This window comes from Ovis canadensis, chromosome 5 (assembly GCF_042477335.2).
Source record: "Ovis canadensis isolate MfBH-ARS-UI-01 breed Bighorn chromosome 5, ARS-UI_OviCan_v2, whole genome shotgun sequence".
NCBI classification, from domain to species: domain Eukaryota; kingdom Metazoa; phylum Chordata; class Mammalia; order Artiodactyla; family Bovidae; genus Ovis; species Ovis canadensis.
In genome coordinates this window covers 32,247,892-32,273,945 of record NC_091249.1, presented here as the reverse complement: position 1 = coordinate 32,273,945, position 26,054 = coordinate 32,247,892, and the positions used below count along the sequence as shown (strand labels likewise).

Genomic DNA, 26,054 nt, shown 5'->3' with positions numbered 1-26,054 from the left:
AGCGAGCGTCCCCCAGTACTTGTGTGCGTCCAGAGCTGCTCTGGACTCACGTGCTGTCCAGGGGGCAACAGGACAGAGGACGAGATGGTTGGATGGCATCACCGAATCAATGGACAGGAGTTTGAGCAAGCTCTGCGAGATGCTGAAGGACGGGGAAGCCTGTCATGCTGTGGAACATGGAGTCACAAAGAGTTGGATATAACTGAGCAACTGAACAAAAACAGAGCTGCTCCCGAAGTGGCACAGGTCATGTGCGCTGGACCAGTGAGGCTGCTGGTCCTTTCCTCAAGTCCTGTGGGCCCAAGGTCCCTGTCAGTCATTACTGGCTCTGAGCGCGGCTGCTTTTCTTGCTTGCACCTCCCTTGGAATGGCTCCTACACCAGCAGTGCTGGAGCCCTGGGGCTGGACCCCATGCCCTCCGTCAGCCGGCTTCTTCTCTGGCTGGCGGGGTCCCGCCAGCACCTGGCTCCTCCACAGCACGAGGGGCGGGCCAGGTGAGTGACAGACACAAGAGAGGCCTCAGCCAGCCCAGTGCGGCGATTCTGATCATCAAGGATCCGATTCACAGCCACAGGTTTCTTTCCTCCTGATCAGAGGCCAGGCAGACAGTCCAGTGGGGGTCAGACTCCCAGGCCCTGCTGCTAGCAGTGGCTGAGGCATTTAGGGATTTCATTTATTTATTTTTGTTTGCCTGTGGGTGTTTTGTTATTTTTTTTAAGTCACTGAGTTTGCAATCCAGCTTCCAAAAAAATAAGCAGAGCCAACTATAGGGCGCAGAACAGTTGGTCTGGGAACTTCCCTGGTGGTCCAGTGGCTAAGACTCCACACATCCAAAGCAGGGGACGCTGGTTCAATCCCTGGTTGGGAAAGTAAGATCCCACATGCCATGCCAAAAAAAGAAGAAGAGCCAGTCTTCCCTGGTGCGTTCCCCTTCGGCTAGGAGTGGCCCCACAGGTGAGGCCATGTGATCCTTGGTGAGGCTGCCTCTGGTCCAGCACATCTGCGCCTGCAGCAAAGTCCTGCCAGGAGGTTCCCTCTGCCCAGGGGTGACTCAGTTCGCCCGTCTTCAGCAGCAAAGGAAAGTAGGGGACCCCAGCCCTGCAAGCCCAGCTGGCGGGGGCGCACCAGCACCAGATGCCAAGACTCTGGGTGCTTTTTAGTTGTCTTATTTATTTAAATATGAAAGAACATTTCATTTCTGCCCAGTGTGAAAGTTGGTCCCCTGGGGAGTGAGAAGAAGGCGGCTGGTGTGGGGTCTCAGGCAGTGGGGGGCTCCCCCGCAGAACATCCTGGAGCCTGGCCTGATCCCAGCGGGGAGGAGGGGATGCCCTGGCTTCAGAAAAGCCGTGATCCCAGGGAGATGCCCCCCTGGCCCCTGGCCATGTGTTCTGATGCCTCTTCTGATGAGAAGAACAGTGGGTCTCAGACCCACAATCTTCAGGGTGAGGGAAGGTGGGCGCCAGGTGCGTCCTAGCCCTCCAGACTCCATTCTGGGGCCTTAGCTGTCCTCCAAACAGGGCAACATCAGCTGGGACAGAAAACCAAGAGCCCCCCAATCCAACCTAGAAAACAAGTACTGGGCCTTCTTGGGGTCCAGCTCCCTGCGGGGAGAGGAGGAAAAGCTGCCCTCAGAGGGGCTTCAGGTCACAGTTCACTGCGTGTTGCCTTGGCCACGATCACCAGCTTGGACAGCTCGGCCTTGAAGGCCCCAGGTCTGTGGAACACTGCAAAGGAAGAGACCCTGGGTCAGTGCTCGCCTCTGCAAGTCCTCTTGGTCCTGAGCTGGGGGGTGGGGTGGGGGCAACGATGTGCGCAGGGCAGTGGAGGGGCCTCCAAGTGGACTCCATAAGGAAAGGCTCCTGGCCCTGAGAGGCTTACGGGTGATGGACAAGGGAAAGGTGGGGAAGTCGAGGGCCTGACTGGAGGGCAACGAGAGGCCACAGGAGAGGCTGAGGCGGAAAGAGCTGTGATCACTTCTGCCACGCTGAGAACAGCTGGGGGTCGGAGGTTTGCCCTGGCAAACTTGTCTGGCCATGCCCTGCTCTGCAGCCCCAGCCTGCCTCCCATTCCCTGTCTATCCTCCCCATTGGTGCTCCCTGGGGCTCAGGGTCTGCCAGCATCCCAGGCCCCTCTGTCCTTGATCTCTACTCTAAACAGGCCCTGTGCCCTGGAGGACCTGTGGGCAGGGCGAGCCTCCTTCCAGGCCCTCCTAAAACCCCCAATCATACCACCACCTTCCTTCCCCTCCCACTCTCCACTTTGGTGCCTGGTGACACCCATGGCCACATGGGTTCCTCATCTCACTTCTCCCCTGTCCCTCAGGACTCTCAGGCTCCCTGACTCAGCTCAAATCCATGTCCATTGTCTCACTCACTCATCCCCCATTGCTCTCACCCCTCCGAACCCCAACTCTAGCACCCACTCTTTCTGTTCTGCATTTGGCCTGCATGGCTGTAGCTGAACAGGGGTCAGAGGTCACAGGGGTCTCGGAGCCTCAGGATGTGACCCCCGGCCTCTCCAGACATAGGAGGTCCCAACTTCGATGCCTGAACCTGTCACTGGGCCCAGGATGCCCTCTCCCCTATACCCCACTGTGGAGCTGAGCACACTTTTACACCCTCTGTTTTCTGTAAGGGACAGGCCAAGTATGCCTGCTACCTGTGAGCAAACAGTGGTTTCTACATTTATAAACAGAAATCAAAGGGAACACAGCATCCTGTGATACGGGAATGTATTATGACATTCACATGTCAGTGTTCACAAAACAAGGTCTTATTAGCATGCAGCCACCCACATGCATTGACTAGTGGTTCATGTCTGACTTGGCCCTGTAGGGGCAGATCGAGTTATTTCAAAGGGGGGTGTCTGCCCCTAAAACCGAAAATATTTACCAGATGGCCCTTTTTACAGGAGGGATAGCAGCCTCCTCTCACCAGTGGTCCCTGGATCGACCCTTCATAGAGGTCTTGTCCCCTCTCTCACCTTCCCTGCTGGAGAACCTGGGTTCCAGCCCCACAAACCCCTCCACCTACCTGCTGTTTTGGTCACCTCAAACTCCTCGTTTTTCAAGGGAACGTCGCTCTCTTTCTCAAAAGCAGCTTTTGACTGAAAGGGAACAAGTGGAAACTTTTCTAATCAGGAAAGAACACGGCTCGGTTTGCTTCCTGGAGCAGCACAGACGACAGATTTGAGATGCTTTTTTAAGCACAGAAAAGAGAATCCGGTGGAAGTGGCAGGTTAATCCACTTACGAGATCGTCAACTGGCTTCAAACCTCATGCCTTGCTGCAAATCCAAGGAGGGAGGCATCTAATTCAGTTTTTCCCTTTAGCTGATATATGGAAATGGCATACAAGCGTGGCAGTCTCTTGAATGTAATTTTTAAAAATCAGAACTGTGTCTTTCTCAGATCAGTTAGAGTAATGGAGTTTTACAGTACGAATAGATTACTTTAGACACAACTTTGTGGTTGTTTAGTCGCTAAGTCGTGTCTGACTCTTGCAACCCCATAGACTGTAGCCTGCCAGGCTCCTGTTCTTTAAGAAGTGGAGTTTCCCAGGTGGCGCAGTGGCCAAGACTCCACCTGCCAATGCAGGAGAGGTAAGAGATGTGGGTTCGATTTCCTGGGTCAGGAAGATCCCCTGGAGGAGGGCATGGCAACCCACTCCAGTATTCTTGCCTGGAGACTCCTCATGGACAGAGGGGCCTGGCGGGCTACAGTCCGTGGGGGTCCAAAAGACGTGGACGTGACTGAGCACGAATGCATGCAAAGTAAGAAGAGACCAGGAGAGTGATGAGTTAACAGACTGATGGCCAGGCTGACGTGTCAACTGGGAGGAGCCGTGGTAGCGTGGTAGCAGACCCTGGTGGGCACTGCTGCGGGGGGGGGGGGGGGGGGGGGGGGCGGGGGCACTGCTGTGACAGTGGTTCATCCTGAGCTGACTTTAAGTCAAAGAGACGGTCCCTGAAGACCTGGGGATGCCTAGGGGAAGAGCTGAGGCTTCCCTGGACGAATCTCCGCCAACAGCCAGGCCCTCACAGCAGAAGCCAGTTCCTGCAGTGAATCTCTCATGTCTGTCTCTTGTTGGTTCTGCTTCTTGGGCTGATAAAGTGGTTTTCAAACTGTTCCCAACTCAGATGCAGAAGCAGGCATGGGCTCTGCAGAGTGGCTGGGCTCTGAAGGGGGTTCTGTGGGTCAGGAGCATGGCGCAAGGTGCTGGCTAAGCCATGAACCACAGGTCACTGGGGCCAAAGGACGTGGGGCCCTCCCAATACCAGTGAGCCTGCCCCCTGGGCCCACTTCCGCCCCATCCCCAGGGCTGAGCCCCCCTGCCTCCTGACTTCCTGCCAGCTTGGCCAGCAGGGGACATAAATGGGAGGCTGGTAAAGCCTTACTGGAGGAAGACTGGTCTCTAGGGGCCAACTGGGATCCCCTCTGGGTACTGCAACCTGCAACCCCCAGGCCTCCCTCTAAGGGCTTGGTATCCATCTCCTCATTATTGCTGTCTCCCCACCCCCCACCTGGGGGTCTTCAAGGCACAGTCCATGGTGGGCCAGCCCGGCAGCCCCCAGCCTGGGCGACACTCACGTAGGCCATGCCATACTCGATCTCGGCGCCCTGCACCTCTGCCTTAAACTGCGTGAAGTACAGGTAGGACTTGCCCTGGGGCCTGTGAAGAAAGGTCGGGAGACAGATCAGCCTGGGGCTACGTGTCCCCTGCTCCCTAAGAATCTACTTGGGGATTCCATTTTGGGGAAGGACAGACTGGGTGCCCTCAACATGATCTGCTCTTTGCCAGAACATTCTCCCAGCTCCAAGATGGACATGTCTCTTCCCTTTCCGCACGGGAACTGTTTGAGGACAGGAACACTTGCGTCCATTTGCTGAACACTTCTCATCCCCTCAACAACATCCCAGGTTTGCAGTGGGGGCAGGGTGGGCAACATCCCCAGAGGGTGAGAAGTACAGGGGTTAACTAGGTAGCAGAGGAGGGTGTCTACAGCTGAGTGTGTCCTTAGGGGGTGTTGCAGGATGAGGACCCTGCTCTGGGCCTATGTGGCCCAAGTCTGTGCCCACCTGGAGGGCTGGCACTCCCAAGCCCATGTGAGATGATGGTCTACAGGCAGGGGGATACAGCTTCGATGACTAACCTGTAATGAAGGGGGCCCACCCCGGCTCCTCTCCTCTAGATGCTTCCCTCTGAGGCCAGGAAGGGGCACAGACAGGGTCTCAACAGGGCTGGTGGTGGCATGGTGAGGACATGAGGCTCCCACCCTCACACTACTCGGTACCGTGGAGTAGGGTACTGCTGTTGTGTGTAAGGCATCTCGCAGGAGACAGGGACTGCACCAAGGCCAGCACGCATTTTCTTTGATTAAATGTCACCCTCCCTGCTCTCTATCATATCCCATTTCTTGATGTGTCCCCTGAATTGACCCCAGTCCCTGAGGGTGAGAGCATGGCTGGGCCTTCTGTTGTGTTGGACACGTGTCGCTTCTTGAGGAATCGGTTCTACGGGACCTCTCTGGCAGCCCAGTGAGTAAGAGCCCACCCATCAGCGCAGGGGATACAGCTCAGCGCCACATGCCACGGAGCAACTGAGCCGCCGTGCAGCTACCGAGCCTGTGTGCCGCGAGAAGAGGCGCCCCGCCGTGACAAAGATCCTGCAGAGACTGAGGCCCGATACAGCTAAATAAATAAATAACAACTAAGAGAAAAATCAGTTCTGCTCAGGCGATCCATTCCAGGTCACAGGGCCCAGAGGAGAAGGGCCAGGATCCGATGACACTGTAGACCCTGCTCCCCATTAGGGGCCTGAGCGCCTCCTTCTCAGGCTCCTTGAGCTGGGCTCCAGGCCATGCGGTTACAAGAAGAGTGGGCATGGTGTCAGCCCCAGGGCGGGAGGTTAAGCCCTTGAATGATGAATGTCACTGAGGGAGACGAAGACGGGGGCAGGATCTGGGAGCCTGGCCCCTCTCCTGGGGGCTGCGGCCACTGCCTGAACACCCCTGCCTCCCGCCCCCGCAACCCCCTCTCAGCCTCAGTGTCAAGGTGATCTCCTGGGGAGCCCTCCCAGGTAGCTCTCCCCACCCCAGAGGGTTGCAGGACTCTGCTAGTCTGTGGGCCGTCAGAACAAAGGTGCCTCATCTGAGGAGGGGGTGATCCCACCCCAGGACCCTGGCTTACCTCCAGATGGTGCAGGTGAAGTGCTGGTGGTCTTCGCTGGTCCCCAGACTCATCTGCCACTTCTGGGGAGAGAGGACAGACAGGTCAGCCCAGGACACACAGCCTCACCATCATGGTGCACAGCCTGCACCGCGCCGGGAGTGAACCCCGAGGTCAACTCTAGACGTGGGGTGCTGATGTATCAGTGCAGGTTCATTGACCCTCACAAATCCATATGATCAGGGATGACGGGTGGCGGGGAACGGGGATACGGGAAATCCCTGTGCCTCCCGCTCAATTTTGCTGTAAAAAATAGTCTGTTGGGAAAAATAAAAACAAAAATAAAAGAAGACAGTATGCTCATGCTTGCCTGTGTAAGTGCAGAGCAGTTCTTAGAGAAGATGCGAGAATGTGAGAACCACGGCGACACACAAGACGCGGGTGGGGGCCGGGCAGGTGGAAGGTGCCGGAGAGCTTTTCACGGTTTTTTTTTTTTTTCTCTTTCTGAATGACACATATTAGTTTTTTTAAATTAAATTAACAATACAATACGTTAGGGACTTGCCTGGTGGACTGCGGGGGCACAGGTTCGATCCCTGGTCAGGGAACTAGGATCCCACATACCACTTGGTGTGGCCGAAACATTTTTTAAATTAATAATAATACTTTAAGATATTTCCAAAACATACCACTACCAGTTTATTCTCATTTTCAGGGCCTCCGAAAAGTTGGCCAAATGCAAGGTCTGGTGGCCTGAGGTGTTTCTAAGCTTTGCTAGTAAAATGAGAGTGTCTTGTCTTTCTGAAAGAGTAAAGATGGATTCCAACTGCTGATAAGCTGTTTTAACATTAGAGCTTTGCCACTAACAAAAACAAGGCCGTTTTTATGTTAATTATGATGGGAGTAAATGGTCACTTAGAAGCCTTCTGCCTGCAGCATGGAGGCCAGAGCCAATTACTTAGGTGGGGCATGCAAGGCAAGTGGACCCATATATTTATTTTCTATTTAAAAACTACTGGGACTTCCCTGGGGGTCCAGTGGTTAAGACTCTGCACTTCTGTTGCAGGGGGTGTGGATTTGATCTCTGGTCGGCGAACTAGGAACCCACATGCTGCACAGTGTGGCCAAAAAATAAACTGGACAAAACAAACAGAAAAAAACTCCTGCCCACAGTTTCAAAGGCTCACAGTTTTATGCTGTGAAATATATCTGGGATGGTCTTCTATAGCTCTTAAAAGTTCCATGACAGGCAAATCTTTTTTTTTAAGACTATGAAAGCAAACTAAGTTAAAATCAGGAGTTTCTTAGCAATATGGCCAACCTCCCTCTGAGTGGTTTGTTTGAACTTGACTCTGGTCTTGAGGCTGCAGGCTAGGGTGGGTGGTAGGTGCCCTTGGTGAGGCTCAGATTTTGGCATCAGATACTCACAGGAGGGTGTGTTTTCAGGCAGCCCGTTCAGACAAGAGCCTCTGTGGCCTTCTCTGGGAGGCTGGGGAGATCAGGATCTAAGCGACCGGGTGTAATTAATACAGGTAAATGGTCACCGCTATTGTTTTTCATTAAGATATATTGATAAGTAACAGATGGTGAAATGGACCCATTTGTATATTTTTCTTAAGATTTTTGGATGTAGACCATTTTTACAGTCTTTATTGAATTTGTTACAATATTGCTTTTGTTTTATGTTTCGGTTTTTCGGTCAGGAGGCATGTGGGATCTTAGTTCCCCAACCAGGGACTGAACACTCACCTCCTGTATTGGAAGGTGAAGTCTTAACTAGGACCACCAGGGAAGTCGCTGTGTCTGTTCTGAGTTACCCAACTGCGACACAGATCAGCTCTGTCTCCCTGGGTGTCTATTCACCATCGCTGTGCGGTCAGTCCCTTCCTGCAAATTCCCAGTGATCACTGATCTGCTCTGTCCTCGCAGTTGTGCCTTTGCACAACGCCACCTGAGTGGGATCTCAGGCCCCGATCTCCTGGGTCGGTCAGTCTCACTCCGCCTAACACACGTCTGATTAATCTGAGTGGTTGCATGTGTATCAACAGTTCACTTACCTTTAACAGCATTATTGAGAAACAGTTTACGTAATAACAATATGCTCTTTTTAATTGGACACTTCAGTGTTTTCTAGTACTTTCAGAGCTGTGCAACCATCACCTGTATAGCCACTCTTTTCCTGGGGATCTTCCCTGCCCAGGGATAGAACCCAGGTCTCCTGCATTGCAGGTAGATTGTTGTTTGAGCCACAAAAGAAACCCCTATCTATGATTTACCATAGCCAGCAAGTGGAAGCCACCCAAGTGTCCCTCAGCAGGTGATGAGTGAACACAGCGTGGTTCCTCACACACAGGAGCATCACTCGGCAATGGAAAGGGGTGAGGCCCAGACACTCGCTGCCACGTGAACAGATCCTGAGAACACGATGCTGAGAGAAGCAGGCACGGAAGGGCACACAGGGTGTGATTCCACTGGTGGGAAACGTGCAGAGAAGCAGCCACTTGGGTGGCTCCCACTTGCTGGCTATGGCAAATCATGCTGCTCTGAACAGTCATGTGCGAGCTTTGTGTGGACTTAGGTTCTCATTTCTAACAGGCAGACACAGAGGATCCAGGGGGCTGTTTCCTGCCACCGGGGCAGTGGGCCAGCAGCCAGAGCGCCTGTGGGTCGCACTGTCGTGTTCCCATGCTCCGCTGGTGGCCCGCAGTCTCTGATGACCAGAGTTCTGGCTGGTGCTGCTGGAACAGGTCATGCCAGACACGTCTGCTCTGAGGTGTTTCCTTTGGGAAGAATTCCCTCATCCGAAATGGAAAAACCGAGCCTGCTGCTGGCTCAGAATCTGTGACCCAGCCGCTGTCCCAAGAGTGAGCCTGGCTCTCCCGTGAACTGTCCACCTGCAGGGTCCTGTCAGGGAGGCACTGCTGGTAATGCAGGCTGTGTCCTGCCTCAGGGTAGCGGTCAAAGGTCTGCACTGTGGGGACCTCGGTCACATTCCAGTTGAGGGGGCCTGGGTCCTCAGCCTCAGAGGCTGCCACGTCCTCATGTGTGAAATGGGGGTAATGACAGCCTCCCAGGGTTCTGCAGATGAAACGCGACATGTGCCTGGCTTAGCACTGCTCGGGGAGCCTGGTAAACTGCAAGGTGGTTGGGGACATCACGATTTTATCATCCTATGAACTGACCATGGACACAACCATGGGCTTCCCCAGTAGCTCAGACGGTAAAGAATCTGCCTGCAATGCAGGAAACCTGGTTTCGTTCCATGGGTCGGGAATATGCCCTGGAGAAGGAAACAGCAACCCATGCCAGTATTCTTGCCTGGAGAATTCCACAGATAGAGGAGCCTAGCAGGTTACAGTCCATGGGGTTGCAAAGAGTCGGACACGACTGAGCAACTAACGGTTTCACTTTCACAGCCAAACAGGCAGGGAATGTGCTGATGAGGAGAAGGTGCTTTGTGACTAATCAGGGGCCCAAGAAGGGGCATGGCTCTACCAAGAGGTATGAACCGGGGTAGAATGTTCTACCACATGTCACCACCCCACTGGACTGCTTGGAGAAGCAGCGAGGCCTGGAGGTGTCCAAGGGAGCGGTGGACAATCCCAGGATGCCCACGGTCCTGGCGGCAGGTAGAAGGGCTCCAACAACCCTTGGTTCCACTGGGAAGGGTGTCACCAAATTTCATTACAATACTGTTGCTGGGAGTCATTTACTTTTATTTACAAATCGAATGTATCCAAAATAAGAAACGTGGATTACACGTCACTTTTTAATTTTAATTATCTATTTATTTGGCTGTGCTGGGTCTTAGTTGGGGCTTGTGGGATCTAGTTCCCTGACAAGAGATTGAACCCAAGTCTCCAGCATTCGGAGCACAGAGTCTTAGTCACTGGACCACCAGGGAAGCCCCAACTTCATATCATTCTTGCCCAGTGGCTTTCACCTGGGGGTAATTTTGTCCTCTAGCCGATACTGGAGGACATTTAGACATTGTCTAAATTCACAGGTTCTAGGAAGTAAGATGTGGACACATATTTTTTGGAGGACCTCATTCAACTACATTATGTGAAGAATTATCACAAATTTAGTAGCTTAAAAGCGACACTCATTCATTAGCTTACAGTTCTGTAGGTCAGAAGTCTGGGTGTGGCGGGGCTGTATCCTTTGTTCAGTCTCACAAGCTAAATCAGAGTGTCAGCCAGGGGCTTCCCTGGTGGTCCAGTGGTTAAGACTCTGCCTTGCAATGCAGGGGACATGGGTTTGATCCCTGGTGGGGGAACTGAGATCCCATGTGCTGCGTGGCACGGTCAATGAAATAAATGAAATAAGAGTGGAAGCCAGACTGCATTCCCAACTAGAGATCTGGAGATTAGGGTCCTCTTCCGACGCACCTGGTTGTGGTGGGGTTCAGTTCCTTGTGGTTGGAGGGCTGAAGCCCTGATTTCCCTGCCACCAGCCAGGGGCTGCTCTGAGCTTCTAGAGGCCACACATCCTACCTCCTCAAAGTCAGCTGTGGTGCACTATGCCTGTCTTATGCTTCCAATCTCTCTCACTCCATCTTCTGCCATCAGCCAGAGAAACCAGCCAGCAAGGAACTGGGGACCTCAGTCACACACCGAAAGGAAACCAGGTTCTGCCAACAACTTGAATCAGTCTGGACGAGGGTTCTCCCCAGAGCCTGCAGGTGAGAGCCCAGCCAGGCTGACACCTTGATCTTGGCTTTGTGAAGCATCCAGCTGAGCTGACAGGGACTTCTGACCTTCAGAACCATGGGATAGGGACTTCCTCTGTGGTCCAGTGGATAAGGCTGTGCTCTCAATGCAGGGAGCCTGGGTTCCATCCCAGGTTGGGGAACTAAGATCTCACATACTGTAACGAAGCCTCATGCCACAACTCCTGAGCCCTTGTGCTCCACAGTCCATGCATCACAATTAGAGAAGCCCACGTGCCCCAGCAAAGACCCAGGGTGGCGAAATAACTGAAAAAAAAAAAAAAAGAATGATGCGATAATAACTGGGCACTGTTTTAAGCTGTTCAGTCTGTGTTACTCAGCACAGAAGATGAACACGATACTGCTAACGGAGGCTCATGAGAATGGCAGATTCAGGTCTCACATGCCTCTTTCTGTCCATATGTCTGTTCACTCTGTGGAATTATGAGTAGAATCTGGCATCACCATTGGACTTGAGCACTGTCTTTTATCACTTAGACAAGAATAGTCCAGTGTCCTCTAGAGAGCATGTCTGTATGACAATGGATGCTATTGTACTAAACTACATGGAGTTTTGAACAACTCACCTCATTGGTCCCTCCTTGAGATGCATAGGTGAACACACAGGTATATTTGTCCTAGAGAATGGAAGGAAAAAACGTCTCGGTAGTAGATAATTGTTAGTGCTGGAGGTTCAGGGTCTCTGAATGTCCCTCTGAGATCCAGAATCAAGATCCTGCTTTTGAGTATCTACACTCAAGGGGAGGAGGTAGAGTCAGAGCCTTCAGGCTGATGTACCTGGAGGCCAATGTCCTTGGAGGCCTGGAACTCTCCCACCAGCCTCCCTGCTTGGGGAGCTCCTGGCTCTGGACAAACAACCCATATGGCTTCTAGAAGGGGGAGATCACATCTCTTCCAGCACCCACCCATTTACGAACATGAAATCTGGAAAAGGGACACCTGGGGTCCCTGTGTCCACATCTCTGCTCCACTGTGGGCCTTGGACAAGTGCAAAGCTTTCTGTTTCTTCACCTGAAAAATGGGCCTCACATAAAGAATCTGGCACAATATCAGGTTATAAGAAAGTAATAAACAAATAGTGACTCTTGATATCATTGTTAGACTGGAAAGGGGGACTGGGAGAGGAAGCAATTTCTCCAACAAGCTGAGGATGGGCTAGACTAGACCTAGGCCTGCTGCCTCTAGATAAGGAGGGTCTGGCCTCAGATTTCAATGAGAAAGATGGGGGACCTTGTGCAATGGAAGGAAAGAGCAACATCTGTCCACTTCCTTCCTGGTCAGAGCTGAGGCAGAACTACTTTCTGTGGGGCCTGGAGGCATATGCCCCAGGGCCTCCAGCTCTCCTCTCCCTACCTCTGGGCCCATCCTGCCCTTCAATTAGGAGGGGCTCTCTTGGGTCTAAACCAGACAATCCTGAAGGAAATCAACCCGGAATACTCATTGGAAGGACGAATGACTGATACTGAAGCTGAAGCTCCGTTACTTTGGCCACCTGATGTGAAGAGCCGACTCATTAGAAAAGATCCTGATGCTGGGAAAGATAGAAGGCAGGAGGAAAAGGGGGCGACAGACGACGAGATGGTTGGATAGCATCACTGACTCAATGGACAAGAGTTTGAGCAAACTCGGGGAGGTAGTGCAGGAAAGGGAAACCTGGCGTGTGTTGCAGTCCATGGGTTCGCAGACTCGGACACAATAGAGCGACTGAAGAACAACACTTGGGTCTGAGGGATGGGGCTGCTTGGGCACGATGGGCAAGTGAGATGAGTCAGGGCCTGAGGCTAGAGACCCAGCCCCCTCAAAGAAGCCAGCCCCCAGGAGCCTCGCCTCCTCTTAATCCAAGTCCCGCCCCCTACCCTCAGGCCCTGCCCCCGCCGGGGCCGCACCCTGGTCCCGCCCCGGCCGGTCAGCTCCCCCTCCCCGGGCCATGCCCCGGCTAGCACCATCCCTCAAGCCCCCGGGGTGTCTGAGGTACGTACCCCAGGGCCCACGTTCTGGGAGAAAGAATGCACCACGCCGCCAGGCCGCACGTCAAACGCCACCGTCGTGGGCTCGGACACCGTTTCCACCGGCCTCAGCGCCACGGCCGCCAGGAGCAGCGAGACCCACAAGTTCGCGCCGCCGCTGCCATTCCTTCTTCCGCTGGGCGCTGCCATCTTGAGATCAGGTTCGCGGGGGCAGGGACGGCGGACGGAGCGCGGCGAGGGACACGTCGGGAGTCTGGTGGAGGCCACGTCGGCGTCGGCGCGACCACGTGATCCGGAGGGCCCCGCCCCTCCTACCCGGGCTGCCATCTTGGGGGCGGGGCTTGGAAGTGCCAGGAGCTTTCTGGGGTTGAAGGAATTGAAACAGGTTTCTTGGTTTGGGGTCCATTCGTCCCTCACTAGGCAGGTGGCTGGGAGAAGGCAGTGGCACCCCACTCCAGTACTCTTGCCTGGAAAATCCCATGGATGGAGGAGCCTGGTAGGCTGCAGTCCATGGGGTCGCGAAGAGTTGGAAACGACTGAGCGACTTCACTTTCACTTTTCACTTTCATGCTCTGGAGGAGGAAATGGCAACCCACTCCAGTGTTCTTGCCTGGAGAATCCCAGGGACGGGGGAGCCTGGTGGGCTGCCGTCTATGGGGTCGCACAGAGTCGGACACGACTGAAGTGACTTAGCAGTAGCAGGCAAGTGACTGACCCTTCAACTCTTCTAGTTAGTACAACGAATGAAGGATATAAAGGAGCACCACTGAAATTCAGGTTAATGCATGTAGGCAGAATGAGGGAAATGGAAGATCACCACTGAGCAAACAACTGATTGTTAACTCCAAGATTCGTGGATCCATGCTAAAAACTGGTGGGGAAGAGGATTTTTGCATTATCTCAAAGTATTTCCCCCCGAGATACATAACAGCTACAAAGAGAAAAGTAATTTTACAGGGGCGACACCATCTTTAGCCCATTGAGCAAAGTCAGCGTCGTTAGAAAAGACAGTGACTTCATGGAGTCACCATGGGATACAGAGAAGGACATTCTGAGTGGCATCTCCGTGGAATTCTGTGCAAAATGCACAGCCTTAATCTGATAGAGCAGATACCAGAGAAACTAGGGATACTCTACCTAGGTCGCTGGCAGTTCTCTTTAAAAATGTCATGAAAGACAAAGGCTGAGGAACCATCACAGAATGAGGAGACTAAGACGTGGAAAGGCAGCTGGGATCCAGGATCAGATTCTTGCCTTAGTCTGGGTTGTTATAACAGTATCTCACAGACTGGCTGGCTTAAACAGCACATTTACTTCTTACAGCCTGTTCTGAGTGGGGGTACCTGCTCCTGTTAAGAAATGCTTCCCTCTTTGCAGCTGGCTGCCATGGACCTGTTAGGAATTGGCTCCTTAAATCGGAGGACGGCAGACTATTTGGTATTTCACACAGCACAGTTCTTTTTATGTCTCCATTTCCCTACCTCCAGTGTTTGACCTTCAGCGGGTCGCTATGAAGGATTCAATTAGTGGCCAAATGCTGTAGCTGACAAGGTATTTGGTTGTGAGTGGTTTTGAGTTTCCTACTCAAGAGGGGTAGGGGTGTGTACGTGTGTTTTCTTCTCAGACTGAACCCCAGCCTCTTGTTTCTGTTTTCCCTTTTTGCCTATGAAACAAAACCCAAAATAGAAACAAACAAAAAACTGAAGGGATTTAAAGAAAAAAACCCATCATTCCCAAGATTCTGCTTTTTAATCATGACATGAAATCTAGCAGTCAAAAAATATTTGGTAACAACTACCACGGCTTCTGTCTCCATGGTCAGGACACCATAAACAGGGTGGGTGTGGACATCATAGAGTGTGCATGAAGGAGCTCCCCTATGGTGAGTTAACAGCTCTGTATATATATTTTTTTTTCCTGCCATGAGGCATGTAGGATCCTAGTTCCTTGGCCCAGGGATCAAACCTGGGTCCCTTGAAGTGGAAGCTCAGTCTTAACCACCAGACTGACCACCAGGGGAGTTCCCAACAGCTCTGTATTTTGACTGTGGTGGTGGTTCTAGGAATCTGTACAGGTGACAGAGTGGAATAGAACTACACACACACATGAGTGCCTGTGAAAGCTGAGGAAATCTGAATAAGGTCTAGAGTTTAGTTCATTGTGTTGTATTCACATCATGTTCCTGCATGACAGTGTGTTAGGGTTAGGTAAGATGTAAGCTGGGTGAGAGTACAGGAGACGCTGCACTGTTTTTTTGCAACTAATGTGTCTATGGTTAATTTAAAACAAACAAACAGAACTTCCCTGGTGGTCCAGCACATGCTTATACTGCAGGGGGCACTTGTTTGATCCTTGGTCAGGGAACAAGGATCCAGCATGTCACAAGGCAGCCCCCTCCCCCCAAAAAAAGTTTCTGCTTGAGATGGTTGCGGGTTGTCAACTGCCAAGCCTCCTGGGCAACCCTTGTGACTCTTTTCTCATCAACTTCTGTCATTCTGTGACTTGTGATTAGTTGCCTCTCCACTTTCACAGTGGATTATGGGCAAGATATATTCTTATCCCTGAAATGATTCTTAACATTCATTGGCTGAGCTTCCTACCCATCTAACATTTTGAAATCAGCAACATTGTTCAGTTTGCAACATGTTTGACAATGCACTTATTTCCTTCATATATAAAGAGTTTCTACAAATGAATGAGGCCAACATATCAAAAGGTGGACAAGGAATTCCCTGGTGGTCCAGTGGTTAGGGCTCTGTGCTCTCACTACCAAGGGCTTGGATTCCATCCCTGATTGGGGAACTAAAATCCTGCAAGCCAAAAAGAAATTTTAAAAGGTTGGCAAATGATTAGCAGTAAACAAGTGCCTTAAAGCATGAAAATATTCATACACACATAAAAGAAACATGAGTTCAGATTACAGTGAGCTGCTGTGTTTCACTCCCTAAGCTTTTCAAAAATAACAGGTGGTACTGAAGACTCTTGAGAGTCCCTTGGACCGCAAGGAGATCAAACCAGTCTATCCTAAAGGAAATCAACCCTGATATTCACTGGAATGACTGATATTAAGGCTTAAGTCCCAATACTTTGGCCACCTTTTCCAGCCGACGCACTGGAAAAGACTGATGCTGGGAAACATTGAAGGCGAAAGGAGAAAGGGATGATAGAGGATGGCATCATTAACTCAATGGACATGAACTTGGGCAAAGTCCAGGAGATAGTGAAGGACAAGGAAGCCTGGCATACTGCAGTCCATGGGATCACAGAGTCAGACATGACTTAGCGACTGAACAAGAGCAACACTGAAGGAATGGAGCAAGGGGTACACCTCACCAAGAGGTGTGTACATGGAGGCATTCTCCTTAGAAGGCAATATTGCAATATTCTTCCAAATTAAAAATGAATATGCCTTTTGATAATTCTAGGAAATTACCCTATAAATTCAGACATGCCCCAAACATGTACAAGGTTGTCTGTTGCAGGATCTTTTATAGCAGAGGTTGGTCAATGACAACCTGTGGGCCAAATTTGGCCAGCTGTGTGGCTTTGTAAATAAAGTTTTATTGGCACACAGCCACATCCACTCATTTATACATTACCCTTGGCTACTTTTGAGTTGCGAGGGCCAGAGCTGAGCAGTTGGAACAGAGACTGCCTGACCCACAAACCCTGAAATATTTACTCTCTGGTCCTTGACAAAGTCTGTTGACCCCTGATTTATATGAAAAGCCCAGAATAACCTTATCCCTTGATAAGTGTCTGGCAAAATAAATTGTGGCATTCCCAGAGCAAAACAGAAGGCAGCTATTAAAAAGAGAGACTGGGGGACTTCCCTATGGTCCAGTGGTTAAGAACTTGCCTGCCAAATGCAGGTGACCCAGGTTCAATCCCTGGTCCAGGAAGATTCCACATAACATGGGACAGCTAAGCCTGTGAGCCAAAACTGCTGAGCCCAGGCGTTGCAACTACGTAAGCCTGCATGTTCTAGAGCCCATGCTCCACAAGAGAAGCCACTGCAACTAGAGAGTAGCCACTGCTCACCACAACTAGAGACACCCGGAGCACATAAACGAAGACCCAGCACAGCCGAAAATAACATTAATTTTTCTTTTTCTAACAAGAGAGATGGGAGGGGTTTCCGCTCACGGAGGTGGGGAGGGCATCGTTTTTCTCTCTACACCCTTTTGTACCGGTTTATTTTCGGCCATACCACCCAGGGAAGTCCCTGTTTTATTCTTTAAGCCATTATAAATAAAAGTGGACCTTCGCAAAGGACGGAGCGGGTGATGGCCCTGGAGCCGAGGTCATTGTGCCATTAGAGACTCAAGTACCAGGAGTGCCGTCAGCTCGGGCAGGGTCTCCAGTCTCGTCTCTCAGCTGTTGAGACAGACTTGAAGAGTCTGCACCACGTGTCGGTGTGTCCTGATGCTCCAACCACCAGATCAAGCCTCTGGACAAGGAAAGGTGCAAAAGGAAGTCAGGGCCAGGCTGCCCACGACAGCCTGGGCTGGGTCCCTCAGTGGCACCCACGAGCTCCCTCAGGACCTCTGAGACTGTCCTTTGGCCATCTTCCAGCTGTGGCATGGGACCCCCTGCCATTTTGTGCCAGGGCAGCAAGGCTGAGCAAGCGGCCCCTCTCCTACCACTGCCAAGACTGCCCTGCCCTTGGCTCAGTTGCCTCCTGGGACTTCCCTGCCCACCCACGGAACCCCATCACCAGCCCCAGGGAGTTTAGCTTAGAAGGAACCTCAGGCAGGTGGCAACGCTTCCATCTGGAATTGTTTAATGTGTCTACTTCTTACACGCATAATTATAAAAGAATAAGAATTGACAAAAATATTTTCTTTCCGTAATATGTAGAGGTGGTTTGTCTCTCTGGTGGGATTTTTTTTGTTGTTGGGTTTTCTTTTTTTTTTTTTAAACCCGCCCCTGGCAGAACTCTTGGCGGGAGGGAAAGGAAGAGTAAGGATAACCCTGAGGTGGGGAGGGTTCCACTCCCAACCCTGGAAGCCCGGTCAGTGCGGGCCAGGCAGAAACATGGGACCAGATGGCCTGGCTGGAGAGGGGGCAGCAGCCGCTGGCCAGCAGAGCCCCAGCCGGTCACGTTTCAGAGCCTGCCTGAAAGCTGGGGGAGAGCCGGGCTGGAGGGCTGCCCACTCCCCTGTGCACTTGTGGTCTGCTGGGCACACGGCTCCTGTCTCGGGTGCTGGCTGGGGTGAACCCTGCGGCCAGTGGCAGACCCAGATTCTAGATTTAGGCGCCCCTAGCTTTCTGTCTTTTAAATAATAAAGAAAAACGCCCCCCCCCCCCCCCGCCACACCCCGCCAAAAAAAGAAATCACAAGAAGTGGGCACAGGTGGGGAGGACAGGCAACCGCATGCTCCTGCACCGATGGCGGGGCCTGAGCCTAGGCCTGGCTATCCCACCCCGCCCCAGCCCGGGGGAGCGGCGCAAAGGCCAGGCAGCTCTGAATCTCCTCAGGCCTCCACGCCCAGTGGAGGTGAGGCTCCCAGACAATGGGGAGTGGAGGGATGGCTTGAGGAAGTGCTTTGTGGACGTTGGCCTCAGTGCTCCATCCTGGCAACCCTTGAAGCAGCAGGCAGAAAACCCAGGAGCATGAACAAAAACGATCAAAGGCATGGGGGCGAAGGTGGTGGCTCCCGGGGCGGGCAGTCCCGGGGCGGGCCAGTGGGAGGAGGCGCGGTGCGGGGCCTGTGAGGCCACCCGGTTCCTCCTGCCCCCAGCGTGCGCGATGGCGGCTGTGGAGCCACTTGTGCTCTGACTGTGCAGGCCCCTCCCGAGGCGGCCCCGGGCTCAGAGGTGTTCCTGAAGAAAGTGCAGCAGTGTGACTTCATAGTGCTCACCGGACTCGGGGCAGCGGATGCTGTGTCTCTCGTTGGGGTAGATCTGGGTGGAAAGAGAAGGCAAGGCTGGTGGCACGGAGGACCCTGCACCCTGAACCTTGCCCTCTCAGTCTGGCTTCCAGCGTCTCCCCTCAGGGCCTTGGTCCCACCTTGCCACCCTGGGAAGAGATCTTGCTTTGGAACTGAGGGACCCAGGTTCAAATCCCTCCTCCATGGACAACTTGCTGGGCAAGTGATTCTGGGCAAGTGACAGCCTCCCCCCATGAAAGCTGAGTGAAAAATTCAGACCTTGTAGGGTCTGTGTGGCCGGGCCAGCTAAGTAGATACGAAAGCATGTATGAAAGCCTTGAGAAACTATGCTGCTCCTCTGTCCCCTAAACCCAGGGAGCGTGAGGAACTCACATCCGCAGAGGGGCTGGGGCTTCAAATCATGGAGACATTTGCTGCCCTCCACTTGAGCCACTGCATTTTACCAACAGGCCCCACTGGGGATTGGACACACCGAGGCTCCAGGAAGCCCTCGCTCTAGGAGGGCCTCCCCCCAGGCTTTGCCAAGTGCTTCCTGGGCCCTCTCAATAACCAAGGGGGGGACCATCCCCTGAGAGAAGTGGCAGTGTGCTGGTGACGGGGGCCACGCCCAGGAATCACCCAGCCCCTGAGACCTGGCTGAGTGGAAGCAGACTCTCAGGCGGGTGGTGGCGGCGAGGCGGGTCTTGCTTCTGGCCATGGAGTGAGGGCTCCTGGGGCAGGTGTGAAACCTGCTCCACACCCTAGGAATGCATCTAACTGCTCAGAGACCTTCCCTCCTCCACCCTTGCTTTCAGTATTCCATCCTGGATGAGTCACAAGTGTCATCATACTGTCCCCAGCTCAGAGGAATTGCCAGGCTGAGATCAAGACCTGGACTCCTAGGTCCTACTGCTCCCACAGCTTCACAGGTCCCACGCCTTCAGGGCCCGGGGCAGTGGCATGACCTGGGACAGACATCCACCCCTCTACACCACCCTGGGTCCTGGGTGCCTGGTCACTTCCTCTTCCTGGGTTGTGAGGGCAAGGAGAGGCTCATCTGGCTCCCCACTCTGCTCCCAACCCCCAGTCATGGGCCTGGTCTGCAGCAACAATGTGATGTGTGAACAAGTTTGGCCTGTCAGCCTCCAGGCCAAGTGATTCAGGGTGTCTGAAGCAGAAAGTGGGTGTGCTCCATCCCCCCTCTCCCACCCCCCAAAGGGAGCATCCTGTCTCACTTTCAACTTCCCCTGGGAAGCAGAGGCACAAGTCTCCAGGCCCCCATGTGCCAAATGTTCTTCCTGAGAGCACTCATTTGACCCTCAACACCTCTCAGAGGCAGGGGTTATCAACCCCATTTCATAGATAAGGAGACCAGGCCCAAGGTTAAAGGACCTGCCACCTGTGGTCACTCAGGGAGAGAGGGGCTACCCCAACCAGAAGACTCAGGCCTTCAGGCTCAGAAGGGACACTTGAGGATCCATCCTGGCCCTGCCTGACTCCTCAACTCTGATGTGCAGCTGCTGCTGGCCTGTGTCGGGGGGGCATGTGAGGTGGAGGGCAGAGTTGCTCCCAACAGCTCCTCGCCCTGTGGGAGCCCCGCCGCCCTCCTGCCCTGCCTGGCCAGTGCATGCACAGGCATAGATCTTGAGGCCTGTCCCTCCTGCCCGGTGACCTTTAGTTTTTCCATCTGTTGAATGGCAACGTGTCCTCCCCTGACAGGACTGAGCACGTGAAGGTGTCCAGGATGCAGAAAGACTGCATGGCGGCAGCAGGTAATCAGATCTGCCCTTCTTACCTCCAGCATCAGGCCTTCCCCAACCAACCCCCCCCCGACCCTCCCACCCCCCGACCCCGTCCCACCCCTGGAGTCCACCAAGCCTCTCGCTCCCCACTCTTGGCCCCTTTCCTGCCGGGACAACTGACTGGTGCATGTCCCACTGGCCCCATGGGCCTCTGTCTACATGGCTGCCTGAAAGATGACCAACCTTTCCTCACCCTTAGAAAAAAATACAGCCCTCCCCTGAGACCCACTCCCAAAGCCCGGCCCTTTACCGCAAAAGCCCCACCCTTACCACTGAAGCTCCACCCTCTCATGAGGGTGCTCGCCTGAGACCCCCACCCTAACTGCTTAAGCCCCGCCTACCACTGGAGGCACTGCCCACCTGGCCACGCTGGTCACCGGGCCCTGGTCCTCAGCTCTTCTGCTGGCTGCAACCACGCTGGTCTCTTGTCCCTGAGCTGTCCCCTTTCACTAATCTCCTGTGTCTAGTGTCCTCCACAGCTGACCCCTAGGCCTAGCTGAGTCCCCATTCACTCATTAGCATCCTTAAAAGTCACCTCCTCAGGGAATTCCTCTCCGACCCCTGTTCAAGGTAAACCGCAACTCCGCCGCCCCCGCCTCATACTTTCTGGGTGGGGTTCCAAACTTCAAAGCAAGCTTCTTGGTTTAAAATAATGCATGTGCTCCTGCAGTAAGAGCGTGTGCTCCCCCAGTTCCCAGAGGTGGCCAGCAGAGGGCGGAGTGGACCGCGAGACATCTATTGAATGGACTCGGGGACCCAGGGAGGAGCCAGGCAGTCAGATGTGAGGATGGGGGCAGGGACATGGGTTTCCTCCCACTGCCCCCTCCCCACCCAAGCTGCTGCCCACCCTGCGAGCTCCTGGGAGGAGCCACTCACCTGGAGCTGGTAAGGCTTTCCTGCGCGGATCAGCTGGGAGACAAGGAAATTTGTATGGAAAAAGTGCACGTTCTCATCCAGGAAGCCGTGCAGGATGAGTAGACGGTTGGGCCTGGAAGACAAGGTTGGGGTGAGGGTCAAGGGGCCGAACCCCCTTCTCCCACCCTGCCCCATGGAAGTGAGGAGGCAGCAGCAGCAACTTGGCACCAGATGGTGGAGCAACTGAATGATCTGGTGTGACTGGCACATCTGGGAGACGCCTGGCCAGGAGGGGAGGGTGTGGCCGGTGGTACCTGGAATGCCCTGAGGTCCCAGAAGCTTCTGAAATGTGCTAGACCTGCCCCACCCAACACCACCAGTGGCTACCAAGCACTTGACGTGTGGCATGGGTGGCGGAGGATGATTCCTTTCGAAATTTTGACATAAAAATAGCTTATTGACGTGACACATGATCTAAAATTCACTCATTTTAAAGGGAACAATTCAGGGGCATTTGGTGCATTCACAATGTCATGTAGCCATCACCTGGATCCTAAGTTACAGGACATTTCCATCACTCCGAAGCATACTCTATGCCCATGAGCAGTCGCTCCCAGTGCCTCCCAGTCCCTGGCAACCACCAGGCTTCTGTCTTTTATTATTCCAGTGAACGGAGATGAATGCAAAAGTGAATGGAAATGGCTGCAGAGCTGTGGGTTCTGAGCTTGGCTGCACCATGGTGGCCCCTGGAGTCCAGGTCACCCTCTAGATTGAAGAGAATGGCCTTGCAGGGAGAGAGGCCCGGGCAGGGTCAGTCTGGGACAAGAACCTTGGCACTAAAGGTGGGGCCAGGGTGGACGTTCACCAAACACAAGACACATCAGAAACAGCCACGCCATTTTCTTTCCAATGGGAAAATCAGAAACCAGTACCCAAAGCATACATGGAATATCAGAGCTGGGCCAACACACGTAGGTTTTACAACCACTGTGGACCTGGGTTCTGAGGCAGAACCCACAAGACAGGGGGTTAGGGTTCAAAACAGACTCACGGGGCCCACGGCAGGCCACGTGCTTAGGAGGTGAGGGGCACCAGGGTGTTCAAAGTAGTGTCACTCTAGAGCTTCCTCTCCATATTGCTGGGGGCAGGGCCGGGGGCTTCCTTTCCTCCTTGGTCCAAGAGAACCTGGGGGCCTGCTTTCTGTGAGGAGGATGGAGCAAGGGGAGGGGGCGCCGGCAGACAGAGAGACAGGTGTGGAAGCCACGCCCACCCGGCCCCAGGAGAACCCAGCTTCACGAGGGCTGGCTTTGGTGACCCGGCAAGCGGGCAGCAGGGGGCCTTACTCATTGGGCAGCTTCTCCACGTGCAAGGCCACGGAACCCGCCTCATAGCCAAGCTGGTTGTTCTCTGGGACATCCATGTAGCGTTCTGTGTAGCCCGTGTCGTAGGCCATCCATACTGTGACTGGGGCGCCTGCGATGGCCACCTGGGGGCCACCGTGGGTGAAGGGGTGCAGGAGAAAGAGAGAGACACACACACAGAGGTCACATCCTGGGAGCCTGCATTTGGCCTGTGGTCCCGGGGCCTCCCCGGAGAACATGAGGAGCGGGCATGCACACGGGGGCTGGTGGGGAGGGGCCCTCCGCGTGTCTCCCCTGTGGACCGTGCACTGTCGTGGGAGGGTGGGTGAGCTGGGCGAGCGCTCAGGCTGGACTTGGCCCCTCCCTGGGCCCACTGCCTTCCTGCCTCCTCCTCCTCATCGCCCTGGCAGCGCCGCCGGCCTGGGGGCCCCTCCCCCGACGCTCTCCACACCATGCCCCACCTCTGCCCGTCCGGGGGCCGGGGTCCCGAGCTCAGCCTCCCACAGAGAGCTGCTGGCGGGGTTTTGTGCAGCCGGACGCCATCCTGGGGTCAGCAGTGGCGGGCAATGAGGAGGGGGGCTCGGCCCCGTGGGGCTGCTGCGGGGAGAAACAGCCACGTGGCAAGGCCCCTGCCGAGATGCCTCCCCCAGGGGGGCGGGCTCCAAGGGGCACGGGGGCGCTGGCAGACATGGGGGAGAAGGCGGGGTGGGACCCACCTTGAACACCTGGGGCTTGTGGATCAGCCCCATGAGCGAGAGGAAGCCTCCGTAGGACCAGCCGTGGATGGCCACACGGCTCAGGTCAATGAAGCCATACTTCTCGGCCACGAACTGCAAGCCCTCCACCTGGTCCTCGATTTCCACCTGGCCCTGGGGGATGAGGCCGGGTACCCCTCAGCGGCCTCCTCCCAGGCCCATGCCCCACTGTCTCCCTTCCCTCGCAGGGGGCCCTCTCTGGAAGTCACCCTCTCTCCAGGCCTTGTGCAAACCTCTTGGGGTGCTGGTCAGCTGGACCTGGCACCAACCCTGCCCTGCCATATCCTGGCTGGCTCTGATAAAGTCTCATCCTCTCTCTGGGCCTCAGTTTCCCCATGCCCAAAATGAGGTTAACATGAAGAGTACAGGTTTTACAGTGGGTGTGAGGATGAAATGAAATGTGAGGTGTCCTGTATTCAGAGGCCTGGTGTGTGCCAAGACTCAAAGAGCTGGTGTTATCACCACCACCAGCACCACCACCTCCATCCTCATCACCACCATTATCACCATCAAATGCCTCATCACCAGCATCAGCCCCACGACCATCAATATCCCCACCAGCCCCACCATCCTCACCATCACTTCCACAGCCGCCAGTGCCTATCTGGCCTAGCCCTCGGGGCTGCCTGCTGATTGGGCCTATACTGACATGCCTGGCTGCACCTGGGTCTTAGGCACCAGGCAGGGCATATGTATACCTCTCTCAGCAGAGTGGACATTCCTCTAGTTCCACAGGCCGTCCCACTTAGAACTGACACCCTGGCCAGGACTGTCCTTGAGGAAGGTGCTTCAGGGCCGGCCCCAAACCCCAGGTCCCCCCACCTCCAGCACACAAGAAGGGAATGGGAAGAGACATTACCATCTGGTTTTTAAGAGCCCCTTCAAATCGAAGCCCTCGCTGACAGGAGCCCCTGCCGTCAATCACGACCACAGCATAGCCCAGGGATGCCAGGGTGTTGAGCCGCAAGTACTTGATTCCTTTGAAGGAGTTATTGACCAGCTGCACCTGTGGGGAAGGCAAAGCTGGTGTGAGTCTGAAGATGAGGCCTGCATACTCTATCATGAAGACTATGGGTGGCCCAGGAGAAGAAGGCCCCTGCCCCAGGTCCTCCCTGGGATTACTCCCTTATTTCTTCAGCTACATTTTCCTTCTTTTCTACCCCTCTATTATATCTAGAAACAGACACAGAAGCTGATGGGGAGGGTGGCAGGCTGGTGGTGCCGGGCGGTGTGTCCCCCAAGTAATGTGGCTTATGCTGGTCCTTACTTTGGCACAATTCATGTTTGGGGCCTCATCATCTTCTGAGTGGTGCCCTGCTGGCTGTAGGGTGTGACAGCACCTCTGGCCTCTATCCACTAGATGCCAGGAGCACCCCCACCCCAGCTGTGATGACTACAAATGTCCCCAGATGTCATCAAGTGTCTTCTGGGGGACAGCCACCCCAGCTGAGAACCACTGTCTTAGATGCACCTGCTTGCCAACCTGCCTGCCTGGCCTGTCCCCTTCTCAGAGGGCTGGGCCCAGGGCTCCAAGCTGGTGACGAGAGGTAAGAGTGGGTCACTGCTGGGTGGGTGGCCCAGACACACAGACGGGGTTTAGGGGGGCTTCCCAGAGGGACAGGGAGTATCACCAGGTGAAGAGGGGAGGAGGCTGTGCAGTGAGGTCAGTGGGGATGGGCAGCAGCGCTAGGAGGGGCCCCGTGAGCCCTGGGTGGGTGGGGGGTATGGGGGAGGGGCATATGGGGGAGGGGCGTGCCCACCTGTGGGCCTCCATACACAAAGAGGACAGTGGGGTGCTTCCTCCCTGGCTGCAAGGAGTGGGGCTTATAGATCATGCCGTAGAGCCGCACGTCTGACCGCGTGTGGAAATGGAAGATTTCTGGAGGCACGTAATCCGGGGGGCAGCCTGTGGAGACAGAGTGGCTGTGGCTCCGAGGGTCAGGGTGAGCCAAGGCAGGCTCAAATCTGAGCGGGGCTCACGTCTGGCTGGACCCACACTCCCCCAAACCCAGAGGGTGGACCAGAAGCACCCCATCTTCTGTGCTTCCTGGCAGTTATAACCAGAGTCTGCAGGCTAGAAGTGGCCTGCACCCTGGGTGCCTGCTCGGGCCAGGCCATGGTCTGGACTGGGACCCTCTCCAGAGCCCCCAACACCAGCTCCTCTCCCCCGGAGATGACAGCAGCTCTGCGATCTGATTAAGGTTGGTTTTATGGTCGGGGGGAGGGGTCTTCTCTCTGATTTTTATGCTTACCTCTGCTTTTGCAAAGCAACACTGGCTTTTCAGTCCAGTGGTGAAGAGAACTCTTTTAAGTTTCTTTGAGTAAACAGGGTGTCAATTTAAAAGGCAAATAAGTCAACAGTGATATAGGCCAGGGGTCCACAAGTGTTGACTGTAAAAGGCCAGGTAATATTTTTGGTTTTACGTGCAAAAGAGACATCCTGTGTGCTGGGCTGTCACCACACTTGTCCCTCTGTACCCTCAGGGGACTGGGTCCAGGGCAGCCCCCAGATACCAAGAGCCGCAGATCCTCCAGTCCCCCGTA

At 54.2% G+C, this 26,054-nt stretch overlaps 2 protein-coding genes and 1 long non-coding RNA gene across 7 annotated transcripts in view; 1 reads left to right on the top strand and 2 right to left on the bottom strand.

Moving 5' to 3' along the window:
• Positions 1-1,150: 1,150 nt before the first annotated feature.
• Positions 1,151-14,603, bottom strand: MYDGF (myeloid derived growth factor). Its single transcript, XM_069591443.1, has 6 exons — positions 12,877-14,603; positions 11,464-11,514; positions 6,187-6,248; positions 4,588-4,669; positions 3,033-3,105; positions 1,151-1,724 (listed from the first exon to the last, which is right to left on the bottom strand). Exons 1-6 carry the CDS (start codon positions 13,189-13,191, stop codon positions 1,645-1,647), a joined length of 663 nt encoding a protein of 220 aa, XP_069447544.1. The 5' UTR covers positions 13,192-14,603; the 3' UTR covers positions 1,151-1,644.
• LOC138441054 (uncharacterized) lies at positions 13,187-21,860 on the top strand. The gene is made up of 3 exons (XR_011257229.1): positions 13,187-13,284; positions 20,457-20,509; positions 21,210-21,860. It is a non-coding gene; the product is annotated as an uncharacterized lncRNA (long non-coding RNA).
• The window catches only part of DPP9 (dipeptidyl peptidase 9), a 37,432-nt gene continuing 28,335 nt past the window's right edge, over positions 16,958-26,054 (bottom strand). Inside the window, exons 16-23 of one of the 5 annotated variants that reach the window (XR_011257223.1) lie at positions 25,271-25,416; positions 24,370-24,516; positions 23,472-23,624; positions 23,217-23,352; positions 22,738-22,880; positions 21,416-21,527; positions 18,729-18,771; positions 16,958-17,314 (exon numbers count right to left, since the gene is read on the bottom strand). Coding sequence is in view for 2 of the 5 variants with exons in the window: in XM_069591424.1 (XP_069447525.1) it covers positions 18,679-18,771; positions 21,416-21,527; positions 22,738-22,880; positions 23,472-23,624; positions 24,370-24,516; positions 25,271-25,416 (794 nt within the window). In the remaining 3 variants the exon portion in view is untranslated. Of the gene's footprint in view, positions 17,315-17,630; positions 18,772-21,415; positions 21,528-22,737; positions 22,881-23,216; positions 23,353-23,471; positions 23,625-24,369; positions 24,517-25,270; positions 25,417-26,054 lie in introns of those variants that run through there. The other 4 variants (XM_069591425.1, XR_011257222.1, XR_011257224.1 and 1 more) reach the window with 4 other exon arrangements.